General features: G+C 38.0%; 2 protein-coding genes across 2 annotated transcripts; both read left to right on the plus strand.

Moving 5' to 3' along the window:
- Nucleotides 1-6654: 6654 nt before the first annotated feature.
- LOC141798245 (zona pellucida-like domain-containing protein 1) lies at nt 6655-13504 on the plus strand. The gene is made up of 10 exons (XM_074680089.1): nt 6655-6951; nt 8667-8887; nt 9005-9186; nt 9580-9652; nt 9903-10000; nt 10243-10323; nt 10534-10705; nt 10798-10903; nt 12970-12999; nt 13243-13504. Exons 1-10 carry the CDS (start codon nt 6810-6812, stop codon nt 13413-13415), a joined length of 1278 nt encoding a protein of 425 aa, XP_074536190.1. The 5' UTR covers nt 6655-6809; the 3' UTR covers nt 13416-13504.
- A 3014-nt stretch (nt 13505-16518) lies between these two features.
- LOC141798362 (zona pellucida-like domain-containing protein 1) lies at nt 16519-21668 on the plus strand. The gene is made up of 10 exons (XM_074680262.1): nt 16519-16615; nt 17033-17253; nt 17616-17800; nt 17894-17966; nt 18098-18195; nt 19472-19552; nt 19818-19986; nt 20080-20182; nt 21337-21357; nt 21532-21668. Exons 1-10 carry the CDS (start codon nt 16519-16521, stop codon nt 21666-21668), a joined length of 1185 nt encoding a protein of 394 aa, XP_074536363.1.
- Nucleotides 21669-22535: the final 867 nt, after the last annotated feature.

Here is a 22535-nt window from a genome sequence, read left to right on the forward strand (position 1 = left end):
CAATCAATTACAATGTTAATGTCAGAATTACAGATCAATCAGCCCTTATTTTTGATCAAACAGTGGTTGCTGTAACATATTGAACTACTTTACATACTTTCTAAAAAAATGATCTGTAAGTTGTACTATCTTTATTTTCTATGACAAAAAGAAATGAATCAAAGTTAATTTTGACTAATAGTAGTCAAAAAGTTGTCAAGTCATATTTCCCCTCTGAATGGTGGATTAAGTACAAAAAAGCAGCATAGCATAGATTGATTCAGGAAAAGAACTAAAGCCTCAAAAATGGTTTTTATTACAGTTCTCAGGTTCAGAAAAATGCTCAGAAAGCGCAGACCTCCACCAAGCATATAGTGCTTGTCATACAACACTTTAGTCCTACTTTAATGTTATACTCCTTTTCAGCAGACTATCTGTTACAATTTGGTGTTAGTAGTAGGTTTGTACAATAATTTGTTACCTGACAGTGTTAAAAATTATGATGACCCAGGACATATTTCATATACTGGATCATAGTATCCAGAGTTTTGCCAGGACCTGTATCGTACTTTTACATCTGTCAGAAAACAGCCCTATCTCACAATGATAAAGAATCCTGGATTCAGACGGCCTCCAAAATTTAATCATTTCATCCTTACCCTGTTTTGAACATTTCCTGTAAATTTCATGAAGATCTGTTAGTAACTTTTTGATTAATGTTCACAGACAAACAGATAAACTCTCCTAAATAACATAACCTCCTTCATGGAGGTAGTTGAAGCAGCTGTTGTGTGACACAGTGTACACAGGGGGGCAGTACAGTGACATGGTTATCTCCCAACACGTCGCTCCAGATGTGACTTCCCTATAGAGTAAAAGAAAATCTAAGATGTTTAACTTTATGTTTTATGGAAATCTAACTGTCTGAGTTTATTGTAAGATTTCCATTAATTAATATGTTTAAAAAAATCATTGATAAAGTCCAGAGAATTTTGAATTGTGACGATTTTTTTCTTTTAAATTACAGTTTATAACAATATAAATTTAAAAAACAAGTCATGCACGTTTCTGTCTGTGTTTTAATTATACATCAAAGACCGGAGAGAGCTTAAAATAATTTCAAAGGAATACTCTGTATATTCTTTGACAACATAAAGTGGAAGGTGTAAATATTTAGACATGATGACATTATGATGAGTTTCTTTTTACCTTAATAGTTTTAAAAGACTACAAGTTTACACCTTCCTGTGAGTGACACTCTTGACAAGGTCATGTTAAAAGAGAAGCAGAGATCCTCACGTGTTGTTCTCAAAATACAGGTTCGGGTTTCATACATAAACAATAAGTCAGCCTGTTGTTTTCTCCTCTCACCTGGGAATTTTTCACAGGTTTTTCAAGCCAAACAAAAGAAGCAGACAGAACCCTCCCAAAACCCCCTTCCCTTCAGAAATAAACTGGTTTATTTTATTCATTTGTATTTTTTTTTCCACAGGAAGCGAGACCCAAACTCTGTACTTGAAACAATCTGCGTCATGCATTATAATGTACACTGTTGAGCTTTGTTTTTATATGCACCATTGTAGTCTGTGCCATCTGTTGAAATTATAAAAAAATCATTTTAACCAGGAACATTGCAAAATTGGCATTCTGTTGAGGTAAAAAAGGAGAGGATTCTGGCTTTGGAGACATTACTCAGTGAGGATCAAATCTCAGCTCAGCCTTTGATGAGGGCTTCACTTTTCTGCCTGTGTTTAAAATTGGAGCATCGAATTACAGTTGTGCTCTCACGGGTTTTGTGATGCAGGCCAGATTGTGAGATTCAGATGTCTGTTTGTTGGGTCTGGATGCTTGAGTTTGATCAGATAGAGACGTCTTTATCAAAAAAGATCTACCTGTGACAGCTGGTCCGGGGCTATAAAGTCCCAGAGCACAACGACCTACAGCATTCAAAAAGCTCAGGAGAGATGCACAAATGTTCCTTGGTTAAAAAAAAAAAAAGTAAGGCTGCTTTTTCTTAGTTGTTTATCGAATAAATAAACCTGTGCTCTGTGCTCCTTTCTGCAGTCATCCTAACCCCAACTCTTCACTGCATGTTATCTCATTCTGTCTCCTCTAAACTTTTCCAATAAATCTAATAAAGGGCAAACTGTCGAAACATAACTTTAGAAAATAGTTCACCTCCAACATAAAAGGCTGTTTTAAGGTCCACACAATGATATATAAAGACGTTTTTCGTTTACTTTATGACCAAAGTATAAAAGACTTCATGAAGAAGTAAATCAAGAAGTAACACAAAACCTTTAGCATGTTTTCACATGAGTAAAGTCTTGTGTTTTGTGGAGACCTCATATTACATCTTAACACAACTTGCAAGTGCAGAAGTAGAGCACATGCCTTTACATGAACAAAATGGGTCATTTTCTGGGTGGGATTGGTAAAATAAGGAGAATGGTTAAGAGTTTGTCTTAAGTATTCATTTCATGCGTGCAAGGCCACCTGATCCTGTTTGCAATGAATGCCACTTGTCTACGGTAAGCATTTCATATTTGATTTCAGCTCTACCTCATCACAGGAGCAGGTGAACAGCAGTGAATAGCAAACACCTGCAGCCGGTCATGTTTGTGAGGTCTGTTAGGGGGGCAGGAAGGGTGTGTGGCTTAAGTTCAGACGTGAGTGTGACATGTGAGGCCAGAGGCCAGGGAGAGTCTGCAGTAAGTGACGCATGGTCACTGGAAGTGTGAGAGGAGGGTGACTGTATGATGGGTGGGATGTGAACAACTGACCCAGGCATACACCTTTTGAATTCCTTTCCTTTGTTCACTTACTAAACATTAATATCAATACGAAATGAATACTAATACACTGACAAGTGAGTGGTCACTAGTTCAACCTTGAGTACCTGGTACTTCCAATCCTCCGCTCTGTAGCTGGGCTGCTAGTTTGTATTTTTGAGTCTCCTGGGTAAGGTTTGACTAAGGCGACTACAAAACCTCATATTCTCAAAATTGAGGTTTTCTTTGATTTTTTTTGGTTCGTGTTGGTATTCAAACAACACCCAAGGACACTGAGCTGCAGGGGGGCTGAGGGTGTCCTCGGCACTCCTTGTAGTCTGATGGACTCCCAGAGGTGCCACCCCAAAAACTCTGAATGTGACATTTTATTTGCCTTGCAAGAGGAGGGACTTTGCATTTTAATGTGTCTCATTTTCTTATGTGTGTACTTTCATTTGTTAACTTGAAAATATTTTTTTTTTGAGTCCTAAAAAATTAGTTTAAGACTGCAAGTTGCTTTAAGGAGAAAAAGATTTGTGCATCATTTGATATAAGTAGTCAAACTAGACATAATTAGTAGGGATGTCCCGATCCGATCACATGATCGGAATCGGGGCTGACCAAGGCATTTTTTTGCGATTGGAGATCAGGGGAGAGGGAATCAGAAAAGTCCTGGGGCCTTAGTTCTTGTTTTTAATCAAAATGTATATAATAGCACATCATCATTCATTTTAGAATAGAACTTTATTTGTCATTATAACAAGTACAGCAATATTGTCACACACATACAGGGTAATCTTGTGGTGCACCACTGAGAAGCTTTATTTTTATTTTGTTGATCCAATGCTGCACTAAGTGGAGAAAAAAATCTATATCCATGTTGGCTAGAATGATACCTTCATTTAAGAAAAATACAAAAAACTTCAAAGGACAACTTGTAGGAGTTTTTTTTTCTTTTCTTTTTTCTTAATGCATTGCTGAAAGATCCGATCAGGAAATATCAGGATCAGCAGATACTCAAAATAAAAAATAGGAATCGGATTGGGAGCAAAAAAAACGGAACATCCCTAATAATTAGTCTATGAATCACTTTGCATCCGGCAAAACGCTGATGTAAACGAACAAGAGTGGTGCTGCTCTGCATCAATTTGCTTCCATAACTGGGAAGAATGATGGATGGATACTGGATACATGGATACTGAGAAATAGCATTTTGAAATAATAACCTTTTTCTGTGCTGATTATCTCATTTTAAACCCAGGTTTATGAACAGGCAAAAATATAAAAAATAAGATCATTTACAGATCACTTATAAAGTCCTCACAGGGCCTCAAAGTTAGTGACCCAGTTAGGCCAACTCTTTCCAAAGACATCTCACCATCCATGTAAAGGAAAATCTAATGTCTTCTTTTTAAACTGAAACATCATATTTGTAAGCTTTAGATCTTCTTGTAGAAACTAAAACACTCAGACTGAACTCAGCCTTAGAAATATAGACTGTAATGTACTGGGGCACAGACTGCTGTTTCAATGTTATTGGATGACACTTCAATATGATCTTTTAACCATATTGAAGTGTTCATAAAAGACAAAAAATACTCTAAAGCTCAAACATGATACCTTTGTTTCTTTACGGTATCAGAGGGTGATAATTTAAACCAAGCTCACTTTTGATTTAGACCTGGAAAAACCCAAGACTCTAATTCAGCCTCATAGCTTATTTTTTAGCTTTGTTCGTCTTACTTTTACCTCTAATAAGGCTTCATTCACAAGTCACACAAGTCATGAGCAGTTATTGATTGAGATGAAAGTCAATGGTTACATAAGTTCAGCAACTCTGCTAAACACTGCAAGGGAATCCATCCAAAAATATTCATTTATCTATTTTATCCTGAACTTATCACACTATATGGCCTTTCCAGTTGCTATTCAATGCTGAGGTTTCACCTGGTGATAATGTCATGAAGCGGTGAATTAAACTGAAAAATTTAAGTTTTAAGCAACTAAGACACAGAACCTTCTTCAACTTCAATTTTGTCCAAAGAGCTTTAGGTAACGCTGGTGAAGAGTCCTATTTTGCCCATTTGTTGTTCTGGCCCTGGGCTTTCAAATGATTCAAGGACATCAGGATGCACAGGAGAGAACGTTTTAAAGACTGTAGAAAGAGGACGGAAAATCATAAAAGCTTTTGGCGTTTGTTTCCATTACCACCAGATGTACTTACTCCGTCTATCCCATAAAAAGACCAAACCAACAAAGCCATGTTCAACTTGATATGTAACTACTCTTTCCTAAAGACTGAAACTTAAAAGACTAATTCCTCTGTGTTGTAGAGCTCCATTTGGTCAGAAACCACTAAAATACACAGGCCATAGACTATATGGAAATATTCTCAGTGACATTACCCATCTGTTTCTGGTACAAAGTTTCTGAGTTTTGAAGATAATCATCATCTAGTTCCATACTGTAAATGTAATACTCAAACTAACTTCTGTCAAGGTGGTTTGAGGCAAAGAGGTTGGCTTTGAGCCTCCTTACTGGCAGGAACAGTGTACCTGTCTGCTAATCAGGTAAGCTAAGACTCTAACCAGGCAAACTCATCATCTTAATATGGTCTAAACAGCTGAATTATAAACATGTTTTGAATTTTGTTGAGAAATCTTTTTTTTTTTGTGATGTCACAGATACTACATCCATTTATTATACAGTCTATGAGTGAAAAAGACCAAGTGAAGTCCTCAAGTAACTTTTAGATTTAGGATTTCTAAAGTGTTGCCTCAAGGCTCCAAACATGGTGCACTGGGATTTAAACATCAACAAAGTTCAAATATTTTCAGAGGAGTTGTTTTTGTTTCTCCTGATACAGATTTAGCTTATCAATAATGCATCTCTTCTGTTGTTGGCGATAGTGTGAGATATTATCTAATGATTTATTCATGACAGAATACTGCCAGGTCAAAGAAAGCAAGACAATGACAAAGACTGTACATTAACAGCTCTGTTAGGTATTGTTATAAGGAAACGTGTAATTGACAAAAAGTTTAAGAAGACACTTCTCCAGGCTCTGGGTTTTGATCGGTTGAGCAGCTGTTTACTTTTTGAAGGAAATGAAAAGATCCAGTTAGATCAGCAGTGGTGAACTTGTGTCAAACTCTTGAGGCAGAATTACAAAGTGTAAAAACAGACCGAGGATTTCACTTTTTACCCTCTGTGATGCTGAGCAAACCATCGTGCTGGGGCTGTACACACTACTGAATGCCTTTACTCTAAGTGATGCCTTGTGCATCACAATTACCCACACACAGCCCTGCATCAGACCGTGAGCTGACTTTTATGTTCATGTGAATGCGGGCCGCAACACCAGCCGATGACAGCTTAATTCCCGGTATGGCCCCCCCTACTCCCCTGCTGAGGCCCCGGCATTTGTGTGAGCTGACAGACGGAGATCAGGCCGAGGAGAGACGAGTGGGAACCCTCAGAGTGTGCTCAGGTTTCTGGGCGCTGTGAAAAGATTTGTCCAGACCATTCAGATCTGACAGAGTTTCCCATGTTCTGTACTAAAGTGTTTGGGAAATCTATCTTTCTCATCTTTGCACACAAAGCAAATAAGGATGATGTTGTGTTTATTTTGGCTTCTCAAAAAACCACAGCCTCAGTGGTAAACTTTGCACAAACAAGAGGGAAAGTGGTTCAAACAATTACTTTAGAAAGCAGGACGCAGGTAAATATTGAAGAAAAGGTAGAAACAAGGGTTGAGACAAGGGAAGGGGGATGAAATGAGCTTGAAAGAGGGGTGACCTCAGTTGAAAAGGGGCTGTGTAATCAAGGTTTGGGCCAAAATGAACGCCTGAGGTAAAAGGGGGGCCAGAGGGAGCAGGATAAGAAGGATTAGGGGACCTGGGGAAAGAAGGTTGTACTACTCTGATAGAGGTCAGAGCGTGCAGCAGTCGAGGAAACAGGCTTTGGAGCGCTGTTTTTGAACATCTAATTTTTGGGATAAGTGCTGTTTCTGAACTCGTACCCTGGGAATGTGATTAATGCGATGCTGACCTTGTGAAGATGACTGTGGACAAACCTCTCCCGAGTGCTGAAATGACTGCAATGTTGTTTGTCATGCTCCTGCTGACGAGTAATGTCGGGTCAGTCTCAGCACAGTTTAACGGATACAACTGTGATGCAAACTACCACAGCAGGTTTCCTGGTAAGAAGACAGGACATGGAGTCTGATCAGTCCTACCATAGAGAAACACACACAGGGAAGCTTTAAAAGAGGATAAAAATTAATTAATATGTCACATAGATTGAATTTATGGAGCACAAGCAGTAAAGGCAGAGTTTTTTAAATTAGGTTTTACAAGAAAAAAAAGTGTTTTCTTCTGATCTGACTTTATTTATTTTTTCTGTATTAACATGAATACACTGACACTAGTGAGGTTTAGACTAATGAAAACTGCCTTTTTTCTTTCAACATTTTTTAATTGTTGTGAGAAATAGATCAAATTGGTTAAAATGATTGTTACATTCTGCCAACTTGTCTTAAATTTAATCTAAAAAGTATTCACACTACATTTATCTGGAAGAAGCCATTTGACAGAAGAAGACATCACTCAAAGCATAGAAGAGGCTTTAATTTGCAAAATTTACACACACTGAAGGTTGATTCTGTCTTTAGACTGACTCTATAAGTTTATTCTGAATGTCATTAAAATGAACAACTGCTTTTTTTAGTGCTTTTTGATTTACTCCGTCACATAAAGAAACTGTTTTATGCACATAAAAAAATAATAACACTTTTTAAAAAGTCACTACTTATACTAAACTGTTTATGAAAATATTACAGCATTCACGGTCATAAATAAAAGTGAAACAAATCTCTTTAAACAAATCTTCTGTAGAGCTGACAAACTTTTTCATGCATTTATTTTCAAAGATCTAGACATGAATGCACTGATGATCAGACTTCATTCTTTGAAAAACTGGAAATGCTTTTCCAGTTTCATGTGTCATGCTGGAGCAGTGCTTAATGACACAACCTTGACCTTGTATTTTTCTGAGCCAGATGTGTCTCAATCAAAGGGATTTTTGGGGGGAACCTGGACTCCATTGACCCAGAGATCTGCAGGGTTTCAGTCCTGCCATCAAATCAGGAACTATTTGACCCCTGAGATGTCTGACAAATGCTAAGGAGAGAGACGGGCAGCTGTGCTCTGGGCTTACAAGGACCTGGAGCCTGAGCAACATGCAAACTTTGGCTGAATTCTTTCCAAAGATTTCAGTTAACATTCTTTTTTTTCAGTTTCATTTTGACATTATAAACAGAAGTCATGTAATCTGTAGACGAAAAAGCTACAAGGTCCTTCACTTGTGCTTTTTCATCTAAAACATGATTTTTGTTTGAATTATTTTACTGATTACGTACTATCCAATTTTGGTGTGTTTAATGTTCTTGATTTTTTTTATTTGTTCATTATCAATAAGTTATTTTTATTTTTCTAAATCAGTCATTCTTCATTCATTCTTTATTATTTTATTTATTTATTCATTCACTCAAGTCTTCATTAAGTAATTTATAATTTATTAGATTTTTATTCATTTATTTACTCATTTGTATTTTTGGCAATTACATATTAATTCTATTCAATCATTAAATATTTACATATAAAATTATTAATTTATTATTCATTCTTTTGTTCATTTATATAACTATTATTTTCACGCATTGTTAATTTTTTACATGTATTTTTTCAGTTGCTCCAAATGTTTCCTCTCTTGCAGTGTTTACATTTGTGGCAGATGGCTGTTAATGAATAAGTCTGGTTCTGCTTGAGGTTTCTACCTCTTGAGGCTTTTTCTTTGCCACTGTTGCATTGCAAAAACTTTGTTACTAAGCCCTCTTCCTCTTTCTCCCTTCTCCAGGTGAGCGAGATATCAGCGTGTACTGTGGAGTTCAAACCATCACCTTAAAAATCAACTTCTGCCCCGTCCTCTTCTCTGGCTACACTGACGCAGACCTGGCCCTGAATGGTCACCATGGGGACTCCCAATGTCGTGGCTTCATCAACAACAACACCTTTCCCACGGCCGTCCTGTTCAGCATCAGTCTGAGCACTCTGGAGGCCTGCGGAAACAGCCTGGTGGTGAGGAATACGAAAATAGGCCGACACAGTTTTAATATAATCAATGAGCAGCCTCATCATGCTGTTTATTGGCTCGGCAGAAAGCAAAGTGACACGTCTGAGATGTTCTCTCTGCAGGTCAGCACTGCTTACGGGGCAAATGCCTATGGGAACATGTCTCTGGTACAAATTGGGAATGTCTCCGGCTATATCGACACGCCTGACCCGCCAACTATAATCAGCTACCTGCCGGGTTTGTTGTATAAATTCAGCTGCAGCTACCCACTGGAATACTTGGTCAATAACTCACAGCTGGCTTCGTAAGTTGCCACCAAAATAAACCCCTGAGAAATCAAATACAACATATGACTTGAAAGGAAGACTTATAAATTTAATTAGAAACAAATTAGAAAAAAATAATTGTTTTCCTAAACTACACTGACAATTAAGCGCCTGGTTTAATACCTGAGTGGGTTTGTGTCTGAATGTATTCTGAAAGCCATTTGTTTTAGATTATGCATATTTTCTTAATGGCCTGTGGAATTGCATATGCATACATCCTCATAAACTACCATCTTCCGCCTCAAACAGACATTAAAAAAATTTCCAGTAGCTTTATAATTCGACTTAATCAAATCTTAGATTCATATTTATTCAGTACGCATCCCTAAAGAGAAACAGAAGTTGAAGTCTATGTGTTTAATTTTTTACAGCTCCTCTGCTGCTGTGTCAGTCAAGGACAGCAACGGTACATTTGTGAGCACTTTAAGTATGATCCTGTACAATGTGAGTATATGGTTTTTCACAGTTTCTGATTTTGAGCTGAAACACTGTTTTATTCTGACTCTAAAAGCAGATAATATATGCCAAAAACTACACTGCACAGCATTTAAAGGGACTGAAAATAGTGGGGGAAGCAACTATGAATAGTCATGTGCAAGTAGCTCCATTAATTTGAAGTGTTTAGTTTTGGGCCAAGAAGACAATCTAGCTGTCTTTCCTCTTCACTGTCACAATTTCACATTTTCATGTACAGGATTCAGCCTTCAACCAGCCTCTCTCTATCCCAATGACTGGATTGGCTTTGAAAACCAGAGTATTTGCAGCTGTTAAAGCCACAAACTTGGACAAACGGTATGAGATGAAACCTCATTTTTTTTGCGCTTTTCCTTTAAGCAGATATTGTATCTTTGGCCAATAGGAAAACCTTTCCTAGACATTTTAAGAGATTTCGCCTTTACTTTCTGTCATTATACCATTACATATTTATTCTACACGAAGGCGCCAGACTGTCAGAGAAAGCCCTTATCCCTGTTTTCCCATGTGCGGTTAGATCTCTATCCTCCATCCTGTCTCACAGTGTTCTCCCTCTGTAGGTGGAACATCTTGATGGACTACTGTTACGCGACCCCCTCAGGGAATCCTAATGATGAACTCCGCTATGACCTTTTCTTCGGGTAATCTCACTTGTATTTTTTCCTAAAAATGATGACTTGATAAACCACAAAAGAGAGTCATTACCTATTCAGGATCCCCAAACAGCTAATCCCCCTTGAATGCTACTTTTTCGTCTCGATGTCTGCTTAAGAGCATGTGGAGACATCAAATCTGTCATTCCAGCATGTGGACTTATGTGTGTGTATCTGTGTGTTACCTCTCTGACACAGCTGCTACAAAGACCCACAGACAACAGTATCTGAGAATGGCAAGAGCCAGACAGGACGATTTTCTTTTGAGGTTTTCCGTTTTGTCAAACACAGACATCAAAAGATGTCGACAGTGTTTTTGCACTGCGTCACCAAGCTGTGCCGGGCAGACGACTGCATTTTGCTTATACCAGTGAGTGTGAGAAAGATAATGAACGTCAATCTGTGAATCCATGTCCGTGCTCTGATTTTAACGATAGCTGAATCTGATCATGCAATCTGCAGATTTGTGGGCGACGGCGTAAGCGAGATATAGAGGACAGCCTTGATTCTCCACCAGCAGCCTCTGGGAATGCCATCATCACTGCAGGGCCAATCATCACGAGGAGTGGTATGAATCACAAACGCTGTTTAAGTATTAGTTTGACACTTCGGAAATATATTTATACACTTTCTTGCTGAAAGAACTGCCCGTGCTTTTTATATTAAGTTGTGATAAACTCAGAAGATTAATTCAAAATGTAATACCTGCACTTCAGCACATTTACCTGAGATAGTCACAACTTTTAGTTGGGGCTAATTAGCCTTTAGCTCAGGCTGTATCACTTTAGCTTTCTTCTGCTCTTCTGTCCTTTTTCTGTCTGACAGTTACACTCCAGTGTCCACCACCATCACTACAAAACAAGTCACAGAAACTGTTTTAAGCAGAGAAAAACACAGATCTCTGTTTTTTATCTCTTCTGACTACTAAGCTTCGTCAGCCAGCGTGGTGTTGTCATAAAGACCAAGACGCCCCATACATCAATCTAGTCCTGGTCGACCCAAACTGGAAGCTAAGAAGTAGCAATTAAAAAAAAAAAACATCTAACCAGCAATATTGGTGCTGATAATCTAATTTTAAAGTATGGGTTACGATCAGGCACATATCTAGAAGGGAGCCTCTTTCAAGATCGCTTTCAAACTCCTCACAGCCCCTTTAAATAAATGTATAGAATTTTCAATAATTAAAATTAAATCTTGTTCATCAATAACTTGAAAAAGCAATGGATAATGAAAATGTTTGGGGATCTTTGCTGTATTCAAAATAGCTGTCCTAGCTCATTAGCTGTTATAGCCAAAATAAAACGCTAGTAATGAATCCATTACTTGTAAGTTAGAAATACCTTTAATTAACTTAACTTCGTAACTTGTCTAACCTCTTGGCCGTCTGTTTAACTGTTTAATTGGTATTTGCATCTTTGATTGAGTCAGACTAGATCTACCCTTCAGTATTTGTTATGTTGGTGGCTAATGCATCTGGCTGCTTGTTGTAGAGTTGTTTATGGCATACTTGTGATGAGAAAGCAGATAACAGACCCAAACGAGACTAATACCTTTTTGTAGCCACCTCTTTCAAATTTCATACATCAAATTCAATAAAATTGTAAAATTGATGACAATGAATAAATTGCACCTTATTTGTTGCAAAAGCAGCATGTTGTGAAATGTAGGCGGCAGAGTCACCTCAAAGTCTGATGATACTGAATGAAGCATTTTCCAAGTAAAAATTTAACTTGCTTTTTTTCACTTCAGCTTAGCTTTTATTTATAATTAAGTGATTTTTAAAGGTGAAAATAGAAAAAAATGTTATTCTTAGGATGGTGTGGCCATTGTTTTCTCTGATTCATGTCTTATGCTAAGCTTCCTGTCTCCTTGCTGTTGCTTCCTGTTGTACATAGCGATGCACGATATTATTGGCACAATATCGGTATCGGCTGATAAAAGCTGAAAAACACGTTTATCGGTATCGGCAGATATGAAAATTTCTGCCAATATGCACAGCTGATAAGGTGCTATTCAGTTAGCATTATTATTATTTTCCATCTGAAAAATAAGCTCCTTAAATAAAATGTAGCACTTCATTTATTTGCACTGTAGAGCTCTGTGTCTGTCACTAGGTTGTTACAGTAGCTCTAAAATAATCAAATGCAACTTGGTTATGTTTGAAAATGCATTGTACATTTAAAGTTCATGTGATCTAAAGAAATTATTTTTCTGTATTCCAATACTGAATGTCTTGAGTTTGAAAAAATAATACATTTCTTATTTATGGTAAAATCAAATGTTTTTTGTCTTGTTTTATGTGTGTTTCATAAACAAATAAGACCGTCACAATTAGAGTAACATATAAATTCCAGTACAGGATAGACTTAGCTTTCTTTACAGTGAAAAAAACAAACAAACTTGTGATTATCGGTATCGGCCATAAGGGGTTTCGATATATCGGCATTTCGGATATCGGCAAAAATCCAATATCGTGCATCCCTAGTTGTACACATACATGAGATTGAAATGGTAATCCTAATAGGTTATATTTCCCAAAATAATGCCACAGTATATCAGGATACAGTATTGAATTCAATGATATGGTAAATTAAATGTAAAAACAACACTAATAAGCTCTTTAAACTATTTCAGATGAAACTCCTGTCAACAACACTCAACTAGGTAAGTTCCTTTACATAATACCATAAAAGATAAACAGGTTAAAACTTCTCCTGTGACTGAGTTCCCAGATTTGGCTACAAAGACAGCCGATATTCTGGGTATTGATGATTTATAGGAATAACAAAAAAGGTTTCACTTCTCATTCTATGAGAAAAATGAGTCAGTTCCAGGTCATGTTTAAGCCGTCGTCAGAGAACATCTCTGTTTCAAGTTTCTGCTTTTCTTCACCTTTCCATCCCCCAGCATCTGGTGACCCCTCCCACCCAATGAACCCTGTGACCAGTGCTCTGATTGCAGGTGTGGCCATCCTGGGTGGGGTAAGCCTGGGCTTCTTCCTGCTTTCTGTGCATCTCCTACGAAAGTCTCGCCTCCACACAGCTGAAGCCTCAGGTGTTTGGAACCCTGGCTTTAAATGAGTAAACATCTGCATGTTATCACATCTTTGTACTGACTGTATGTAATAAAATATTATCCAATACGGTGTTTATGTATATGCATGTGTGCTCCTCCTTTTGCTGATATTAAACATTTACATTAAACCCACTGTATGAGTTTTGTGTTATTGCCTTTACTATCTCATCATCATTGTTATGCTCCCAATTAACATGCTAATATGTGCTTCCTGCTCATAAACCTGATGCAAATGCAAACATATTAAACTTTAGGACATGTAATAAAATACTGCATTGGAAATATAGGCGTTTATAACCACTGCTCTTGTGTCTTTATTCCAAACCAGCACAATTGTTCCGTGTATAGGCAAACACTGTGTGTGGAGAGCTGAGTCTGACATATTTCTGCAAAATTAAACATGTCATGACAATAAGGTTGACAAAAGAATAGAAAATATCTGTTGTATGAAAATAAACATTATCATATTAAGAGTTCTTTAGTTTGAGTAAAATATGTGCCATTTATAGCTTTAAGGTCCTGTGCTGATTGAAGTGTTTATCCACTAGCTTTATGTTTTGAAGCTAATGTGAGGCATATTGATGTTGGCAGAGTTTATGTGGGATACAAGCCTATATAAAGCTAGTCCAAAAATCGAAAATTTCAAGAAACATGTTTGTTTTCTTGTCTAAAGCAATGCTTTACCACTGACATAAGACTCATATCTGTGCTCTAGCAAGCTAATACCTTGTAGTTGCGTTAGCTTGAATAAGACAAAAAAAAAAACGGGTGCAACGGTTCAGCTCTTCTAAAAACAAACAAAAAACTGTATTATGTGAGCTGTATTTTTCCACGTTTTACATATAAAACTTAAGTATCTAGTCTTGTTTAACCCCATCATGTTCAGGTTATGAGTTGTAAGCTAGCTAAGCACTTCGGAGAGAAGAGACTTCTAAGTTTAGCTAGCTCAGTGATTGGTGATCTTGTGAGCTAACTCTCGGCGAGAGACTAGCTAAAGCATCCTTCTCAAGTCTTCGATTTTAATTAACAAAAACAACAAAAACAATTATAATTGACACAACAAAATCCTTTACCCACCTTTCCAATGCAACAGGGCCTTAGGAGTGTCTTTTTGAAAGATGTGGAGCGAGCAAAAAGACCTCTACTTTTCCAAAGTCACATACAATCGGTGAGTTGGCATGGCAGCATCAGACAGATCCGAGTTAAGAAAATAAAATACGTTAATAGTAAATAATCAACTTGTTAAAGGTAAAAAAATAAATAAAGTAAAACCTCTTTTTTATATGGCTATCTTTAAGTGAAAACCTACACCCTAAATTAAAGTGTTAGAGATATGTATTTTATATATTTGATTAAGGTTGGTTACCTGAAGAAACCCTTTGGAAAACAAGTACATAGTTAAAAAATAGTTGAGTTGCCCTGAATTGCACCTATAAAATAAGTTCTTTGGAAATTACATTTCTAAAGTCATGTGGATCCTCAATCAAACTGCAAAAATCCCTCTACTAACCAGAAGATACATATTTGCATTGCCATTGTATCACTGTATCCTAAGTCAGTGAAGTTTGCATATTTCTCTTGAAAACTGGAACAGACTGTGTGAAAGTTTTCTAAATGTCATGGCCTGGTAGGTGTGCAATCTTCAAGAAAATGAACAAATACCAGACTCATTTGATGACTTAAAGAATGAATCTTTCAATTTTTCAGTGGTATTGATTTTTTATTCCGATGACCTATATAAATGTCTGTTGGCGGCAGCTGCTTCTCACACGTGTGACTCTGAGGCTGTTTTTGTGACCCACACAGCGCTGCTTCATTCACTGCGCTTTATCACTTTAATCCCTCAATTCAACAGCCATTTGGGAAGAATTCCGCATTGACAATGATCACAGATAACAGAAAAGAGTGGAAAACGTGATTGTGCTCTCTTGGTTTATCATCAGAAAAAAAAGATCAAACCCTGTGCTGAATTGGAAAACAGTATTTCAATGTTGAGGCCAAGTTCACGTGTTATTCCCAAGTGAAAGTACTTAAAATAGACAAGATGACTCTTACTGCATGACTCTTATCATGTTTGACGTTCACGTCATGACAATAATCTCAGTGTCCTGAATTTGTAGACACCCCATCCTCCAACTTGACCCTGATCAGTGTGCTCTCTTCCCAGGTGACTCACCTGACAAGATTAAGTTTCTGACTGTCTGTCAGTCACCTGCTCAAATGTAAAAATGAAAAACAGCCAAAATGTTAGCAATAATCTATATATATTGGGATATGTATTGCTAATCACAGCACCACCACATATTGTATTAGAAGTCTTGTGCTACTTAGACCTAAGGAGAAATAAAATTACAAGGCTTGGACATAATAAATGTCAGGCAGATTCTCTGTTTGACTCCCAATATTTTGGTGAAAATACCATTATTATTATAACTTAACATATACAATTTTTTAGTTATATTTTATTTTTCTATATAGTCAACCAGGTCAGATTAAACCAGCTAACACCTGAGAAGACAAAAGACTTCTCTCCTCTATTATGTGAGGACCCTGCTGTAAAGAAACCACACATACTCTTACTTTATTAAGTTTCATAGCAGAAGCTGAGGGGGGCTGCATTTCACATACAGTCACAAAGCCTTATAGACATTGTTGAAGGATGTCACTTTGAAGGGGACTGTGTAGGGTTTCATCATTTGCCTTCAGGAGGGGACCACACTACTTCAGCCACAAAACCTGAATTGTTTCCACACAAACTGAAGCAGCCCCACCAAAGATGGCATTGACCCTGTTTTCATCCAATCCCAAATCAATGTTGTGACCACACAGCAGTCCTGTCCACCATATATAAAAACAGCCCACTCCTCTACTTCCCTAAAGCAGCAGAGACTGAGGAGGTGAGGAGGTAAGAGCCAGACTAAAGATGCATATAGTTGATTGACAGCCTTGGATTAAGCATCTAAATTTGGAGTTCCAATGTTTAAGAAAGCGCCTCAGCGGATCTACAGATGTTTTCTTCTCTTCTTTGTTCTGGATTTATTAGGATTGTCTGTGTTTGACATCTTTGTGTGTTTGCCTCAGCCCTTTCACAGAAGGCAGAGCAGTGAGATGGCTTATTTCAGCTTCCTCATACTGACCTCCTTGTGTATTGCGGGCCGAGAGGCCCTCAGCGTATCTGACTGTGGAGTGTTCGCCAGGCGACCTGGTGAGATGGCTTTGACCTTCAATCACTTGTATTTATTTTGGACTAAAGGGGTTATATTGATTTTAGTTTGGACATAGACCCCTATTGATTTAATTTTACTTTAGATATTTATTTAGCAGAGATGAAAGAGTATTAATTGGGCTGGTAAATGTGTTTACTGAGTGAGCATGTTCAAACAGTCAGAATGAATTCATTTCTGGTAATATTTTTTGATGGCTCATGTTTAGTATAGTTTGAAGATATGAAATTGCATGTCTTTATTTCATGATGTGACACACTTATTGTGCATCTATGTATTTCCACCATTCTCTCATTTCTGCCAACTCAATGTGCATCCTGAGCCAGATTCACAATGGTATAATTCTATCAAAGTCACATCTTACTCCCTCAGTAACAGTTTAATAATCTCACCATCAGAATACACCGATATCTCTGTGGTGTGCGGCACATCTGCCATTGACCTGGCCATTCAAATCTGCCCTGTTGTCTACACCGGATATAATGCAAGCCTGCTCATCCTCAATCGCATCCGGGACAACGTGGACTGTCAGGGGACACTGGACACATCAGTGGCTCCTCCTGTCGTGAGATTCAGCTTCCCCATCAGAGAAGGAAACGCCTGTGGGAGCAACTTCTTGGTGAGAATCAAATCTATTTTGTTACATAAATAAAAGTCACAAGGGACTAGAAACCATTAACTTTTAAAAGCAGAGAGCTAGAGCAAATTTAGGAAACTGAAAGAGAATGTGTCTTTTTTTATTTTTGTTCTCAAAAAAGGAGTGAGAAAGAGAGCAATTTGAGTCAAACATACATGAGTCATAGCTTCTTGTAACAGACGCAAGCAATCCCAGCAGCCTGCTTTACTGAAAAGCATCAGAAAGTTGTTCCACTTTCTCTAACTGTGGTTTCATCACCCCTGCCTGCTGTGCCAGAAACGCAAGCCAATATTTATTTTTAACTTTATCTTAAATAATCATGCTTCTGCTGAATAATTCCTCAGACCACGAGTGCACCAGGGACGGGAATATTCTCTGACTTCTCCAACATCCAGACGGTGAATGTCAGCGGAGCAATCCGATCCTTTGACCCCACCATTGGGACCATCACCTACAATGCAGAGCTCAAATACTACTATTCCTGTGCTTACCCACTGGAGTATCTAGTTAACAACACACAGGTGGACGTGTAAGTTTTTAGTATCTAGGTTAAAGGACACATTAAGACTTCTGAGATTTCAGCTCTGTTCTCAGTGTGATCTCATCCTATTCTTCCTCTTAGGTCTTCCTCCTCCATTGCACTGAAGGACAACAATGGGAGCTTCATCAGCACCCTTAGCATGGCTTTGTATAAGGTGCCACATGACTCCCCCCACATACAGAATCCATACTCTAATTTCGACCTTGACCAGATTGTAACATAAGAGATTAATCCTATATATGTATGCTTTTTTTCTTTCTCTTTTCCCTCCTCTTCCTCTATAAGGATGAAAATTACACCAAGCCCCTTGTCATTCCACCTCTGGGCGTGGAGCTGAGAACAAATATCTACGTACAGGTGGTGGCATCCAACTTGACATCCCAGTAAGACCATTATACATTACACAGTAACATTCCTGCATTTTTTCTGCTTGATTCAGATTTTTTATTCATCAAACTTAAACAATTCACATGAAAAAGGGAAAAAATGTTTGTGTTTAATATATTACGTGAACTTGTTAAAACAACACACTGATGGCTAATTTATGCATATTCCATTTTAACCCAATCTGCATATGTTCCAGTCTAACAGCTGTCAGAAATTCTCTTTTGGGCCCAAACCAATGGATCTGAATTGCAAACAAAGAACTTTCCTATACATTTAATCCCACATCATTTCTTTACATAGTTAAACTCCAGTTAGAGCAGAGCTTTTTACTTCCACCAGAGTATTTCCACATCAAGGTACTGACACTTATACTGAGAGGCTCCATGTCATTCACCAGCTCATGAGAGGTAAACAAAAAGATTATTTAGCTACTCATTGTAGCTAATAATCATTGGTATTGCACCTTTTAAGTGTAATTTTCAGTGATGACATGATTGACCATGTTGGTTTCATGTCAAGAGAAGAAGTTAACCATGTCTTATTTACAGTTCTTTGACCTAAAGAAATCCTCAAAAGCAACATTTGGAGTAAAAAGTACACACATTTCTTTCATGCAAAAAAAACCCAAAGTAGTTCTCAAATGAACAAACAATGTCTGGATTGAGAATCCCAAAACAAAATGTATGCACAAATAAAATCAGTGTTGAAGGAAATAAAAATGCTGCTGTAGCATCTTAGCACACTGGAGAAATGTAAAGACAGTTCAGCACCATATGGCAAGTTGCAGACCCAGTAAGAGATGATTCTTAGAAACACCATTTCCCAAAAAATCAATTGCAGCTTTTATTTCTCTTTTTTTTTTTTTTTTTGCAAGATTACATAAAATATCTAGTAGGAATCATGGCTTGACACCGACCCTGTTTTTGAATCTGATATATTCCCTCAGCTACAGTATTACTCATCATAATCAATGATATTTTTCTACCTTAACACGTCTGATAAGCTTTGTGCTGTCATCGATCCTCAAATTAAACCACCGTTCCCTGTGGGATGCTCAATAGATTTTACAGGCTGAAGTAAAAGTAAAGGTTAAAAGCTTTGATTTAAAAAACACCTCATAGTGTTTGAACAGCTGCATGACTGGAATCCTGAGTCTCATGTCTCCTCGTCCCCAACCTCATGACTGTGTCTTGATAGATTGTAAACTTGAGGATTCCACCTGTGACCTGGAGTCTCTGACTCGGTGCTGGGGACCTCATTCTTTCTCCACAGGTACTTTCTCCTCCTGGATCGGTGCTACGCCTCAACAAACGCACAGCCCTCCAACTCCACCTTCTTCAATCTGTTTGTCTCGTAAGTCACAAAAACACCTTCAGACATCTCTACCTGATTTAACCTTTTCCCCAGCCCTTCTAGAAATAACTATGGATCAGCAGCTTCATATTAAACCTTCACTTATATCTACAGGAGTCAATGCTACATGAGCAGCTACATCTAAGTCCTAAGGGAGCCCTAGTCTTAGTTCCCTCTCCCTTCTTTTCTATCATTAATACACTGCCTGTATGTATCCTTGTGATGTGCAAATGGGGCACTTGTGAGGTTCGCCTTTTATTGAAAGGTGCTCAATAGATCAGCTCACCACCATGCTGGAAAACGGGGAAAGCCAGAAGGCGCGCTTCTTCTTCCCGGCTTTCCGCTTCATCGAGCAGCAGAACGAGACCATCTCTACCTACTATCTGCACTGCATCACCCGGCTCTGTGAGCGCAGTACCTGCAGCGTCTTCAAGGTAGGAAGGCACCTCATGCATGTCAAACAGATGTGTTTAATTCCACACAGATCATCAACCTGTGCCTCTCTTCTCCCTCTCTCTGACCCACAGCAATGCAACAGGAAGAGGAGGAGTGTGGAGACGACGGTGGTTCAGGAGAGCATCACTGAGCCATCTGTGCTCACAGTGGCTATAAGGGCCAAGACACAGACCCGTACGTCCTCTTTGTACCTTTGCATTTTCAAAACATTTTTTCAAAACAATCAGAAAACTGTAACAGTAGAACCCAGTGGGTCTCATAAATCAAAATCTCAAAAATAAAGCTCCTTCATAAACTCTCTTGAGCAATGATCACAAAGTATAACAACCAGGGGAGGGTTTATAGTTTGATGAAAAGTTTTAAATGTGGGAAAAATTGTAGTTTGCTTCTTAGCTGTGGGTTAGTAAGACAATAAAAACTACACTCTTGAGCAAAAGCTACAGCTAGCAACCATGAGCATGCAGCTTGGAATAAGAACTAAAAAGTGTCAAAAGGCAACCAAATCAGAATCCCAGCACCTCTGAATCTCAAATGACACCATATCACATTCAAATAGTCCATCAGTATTAAAATATTTGAACACTTCTGGACACGGTGCAGTTACCCCATGACATTTCATAATCAAACCAAGTCAAGTCATCACTGTCCTTTTTTCTGTCGCACATCTGTCTTTGATTTCCTGTTTTACTTTTTAGATCTTACTTTATGTTCTCATGCCTTGCCTTCATTTCCTGTCTTCTTCAGTTTTTCTTTCTTGTTTCTTGTGTCTGTGTGCTCCCTCTGTGGTCTCCTGAGGTCTTGTTCTTGATTTGGTTTCTAGTGTTGGATTTTGTTAGATAAATCTTTATAATTCTACACATGGGCCCACCTCCTAGCTTGTAACCCACTGTGACAGTTACTGCTGAAGCAAAGAAGTTCTTTGGCACATAACTCAACAACGTGTTAACTTTCCATAGATTAATTTCAAAAAGTGGAAGAACTGAGAAATGCAGTTTGAAGAAGTTAGGCATACGCAGCTGGTCAAAATGATTCATTACTTGATGGTAATTCAGGCTACCAATCAAACTACATATCAAATAAAGCAACATCTAACACTTACTCTAATCTGATAATCCAATAATTTTAATTCAGTTAAAATACTGCTGTTTCAAATGACCCTAAGTAAAAAAGAGCAAATAAAATTAAACACTACATGGTCCCTCTGATGTAATGCATGTCAGAAAAATGAGTATGTATCTACAGCTAATCAGATATACTTTTTTGAAATGAAAGTATTTCATAATTTATTTTTTCACAAATTCACACTGACTTTTTCTGTCTTATTGCAGCTGTGCTTTTCAAAGAAGAGGGTGAGTATGTCTTTCATTTACCTGACTGCCACGAGAACAGCCATACACAAACGTCTTACTAATTAGATTCTTCTAGATATAAAAAGCATTCATTACCTGCAGCATGCCACCATGTCTTCTATTGTCTGCTGTAATTAAGCCTCCCATAATGCTGGTACTCTCATTTGTGCACAGCGCTGTCTGGTGGCCAGTCTGATGGCAGGCGGGCATCTGTTGGCCTGGGAATTGCTGTGGCGGTCCTCATTGTGATAGGGGTGGCAGCCATTTTAGTGGCGGCGACTTTTTATAGAAAACTGAAACGGCTAAGCTAGCAGCAGCCCAATAAATGTTGATGAGGAGAGGTCAGCACAGGCTAAATGATGTAATGAGTCTGACAGGGTGACATTCACATACTGGTGGAGGTGCATTATGTATGTATGTAGAACTCCTGTGTACTGAATCGAGCTATTGATTGAAGCACTTAATGTTTCTTTCCAATCCCTCAGGGACAGTTAGCTATATGGAAGGGGATGTCTGAATAGAGCACCTTTCATAATAGAATCATGAGAAGGAAAGAAAGAGAGAAGGAAATAATAATACTGTTTGGGTCTTAAAGGTATAGTGTGACATTTTAGAAATCAACACAATTCCTGGTTCATGAATCACAATAAAGTTTCTATTTTTTGTTTGGTGTGTTTTTCACATATTGAACAAAATCATTTTAAGTATTAACAAGGAAGCTACTTAGCTACTTAAGGGCTGGTAGATGACTTCTTCCTTATCTTTGTGGGGGGCCATGCTTGCTGGTTCCCTGTATATCCAGTCACTGAACAAAGCCAGGCTAACATGCACTTAGCTAAGCTAACAAGTTGCTGACTCCAGCATCTTGCAGTTACTTTACAGACACAATATTGTTGATCATGTCTTGGAAAGCAAGGAACTAATTGTATTTTCCACAATGTCAGCCTTTTCCTTTAGCTAACAGGCAAGTCAGGAAGAAAATGATGCCAATACAATCAACCTTTTCCATGTTTGTCGCACATTAAACTGGATTTACTGACAGTGACTTCAGGGAACCATGAACTCAAAAGACAGACAGCAGATTGTATACCTAGAGTGAATTTCTGCTGACTTTTGATTGCTGTGCTGACTTTTTGCATGTAAACTGTAGAAGATGCATGTGTAATTAATCAAAATCT

This window comes from Halichoeres trimaculatus, unplaced genomic scaffold (assembly GCF_033239565.1).
Source record: "Halichoeres trimaculatus isolate MK-OKI-2021-1 unplaced genomic scaffold, fHalTri1.1 fHalTri1_scaffold_9, whole genome shotgun sequence".
Taxonomy (NCBI): Eukaryota; Metazoa; Chordata; class Actinopteri; order Labriformes; family Labridae; genus Halichoeres; species Halichoeres trimaculatus.

Excerpts from the sequence above, each read along its gene's own strand:
- LOC141798245 (XM_074680089.1), top strand. The coding sequence starts at position 6,810 with ATGACTGTGGACAAACCTCTCCCGAGTGCTGAAATGACTGCAATGTTG. Across the intron at positions 9,653-9,902 it reads TAAGTATGATCCTGTACAAT|GATTCAGCCTTCAACCAGCC; the intron begins GTGAGTATATGG and ends TTTCATGTACAG. Across the intron at positions 10,001-10,242 it reads GCCACAAACTTGGACAAACG|GTGGAACATCTTGATGGACT; the intron begins GTATGAGATGAA and ends CTCCCTCTGTAG.
- LOC141798362 (XM_074680262.1), top strand. The coding sequence starts at position 16,519 with ATGGCTTATTTCAGCTTCCTCATACTGACCTCCTTGTGTATTGCGGGC. Across the intron at positions 16,616-17,032 it reads AGTGTTCGCCAGGCGACCTG|AATACACCGATATCTCTGTG; the intron begins GTGAGATGGCTT and ends TCTCACCATCAG. Across the intron at positions 21,358-21,531 it reads TGTGCTTTTCAAAGAAGAGG|CGCTGTCTGGTGGCCAGTCT; the intron begins GTGAGTATGTCT and ends ATTTGTGCACAG.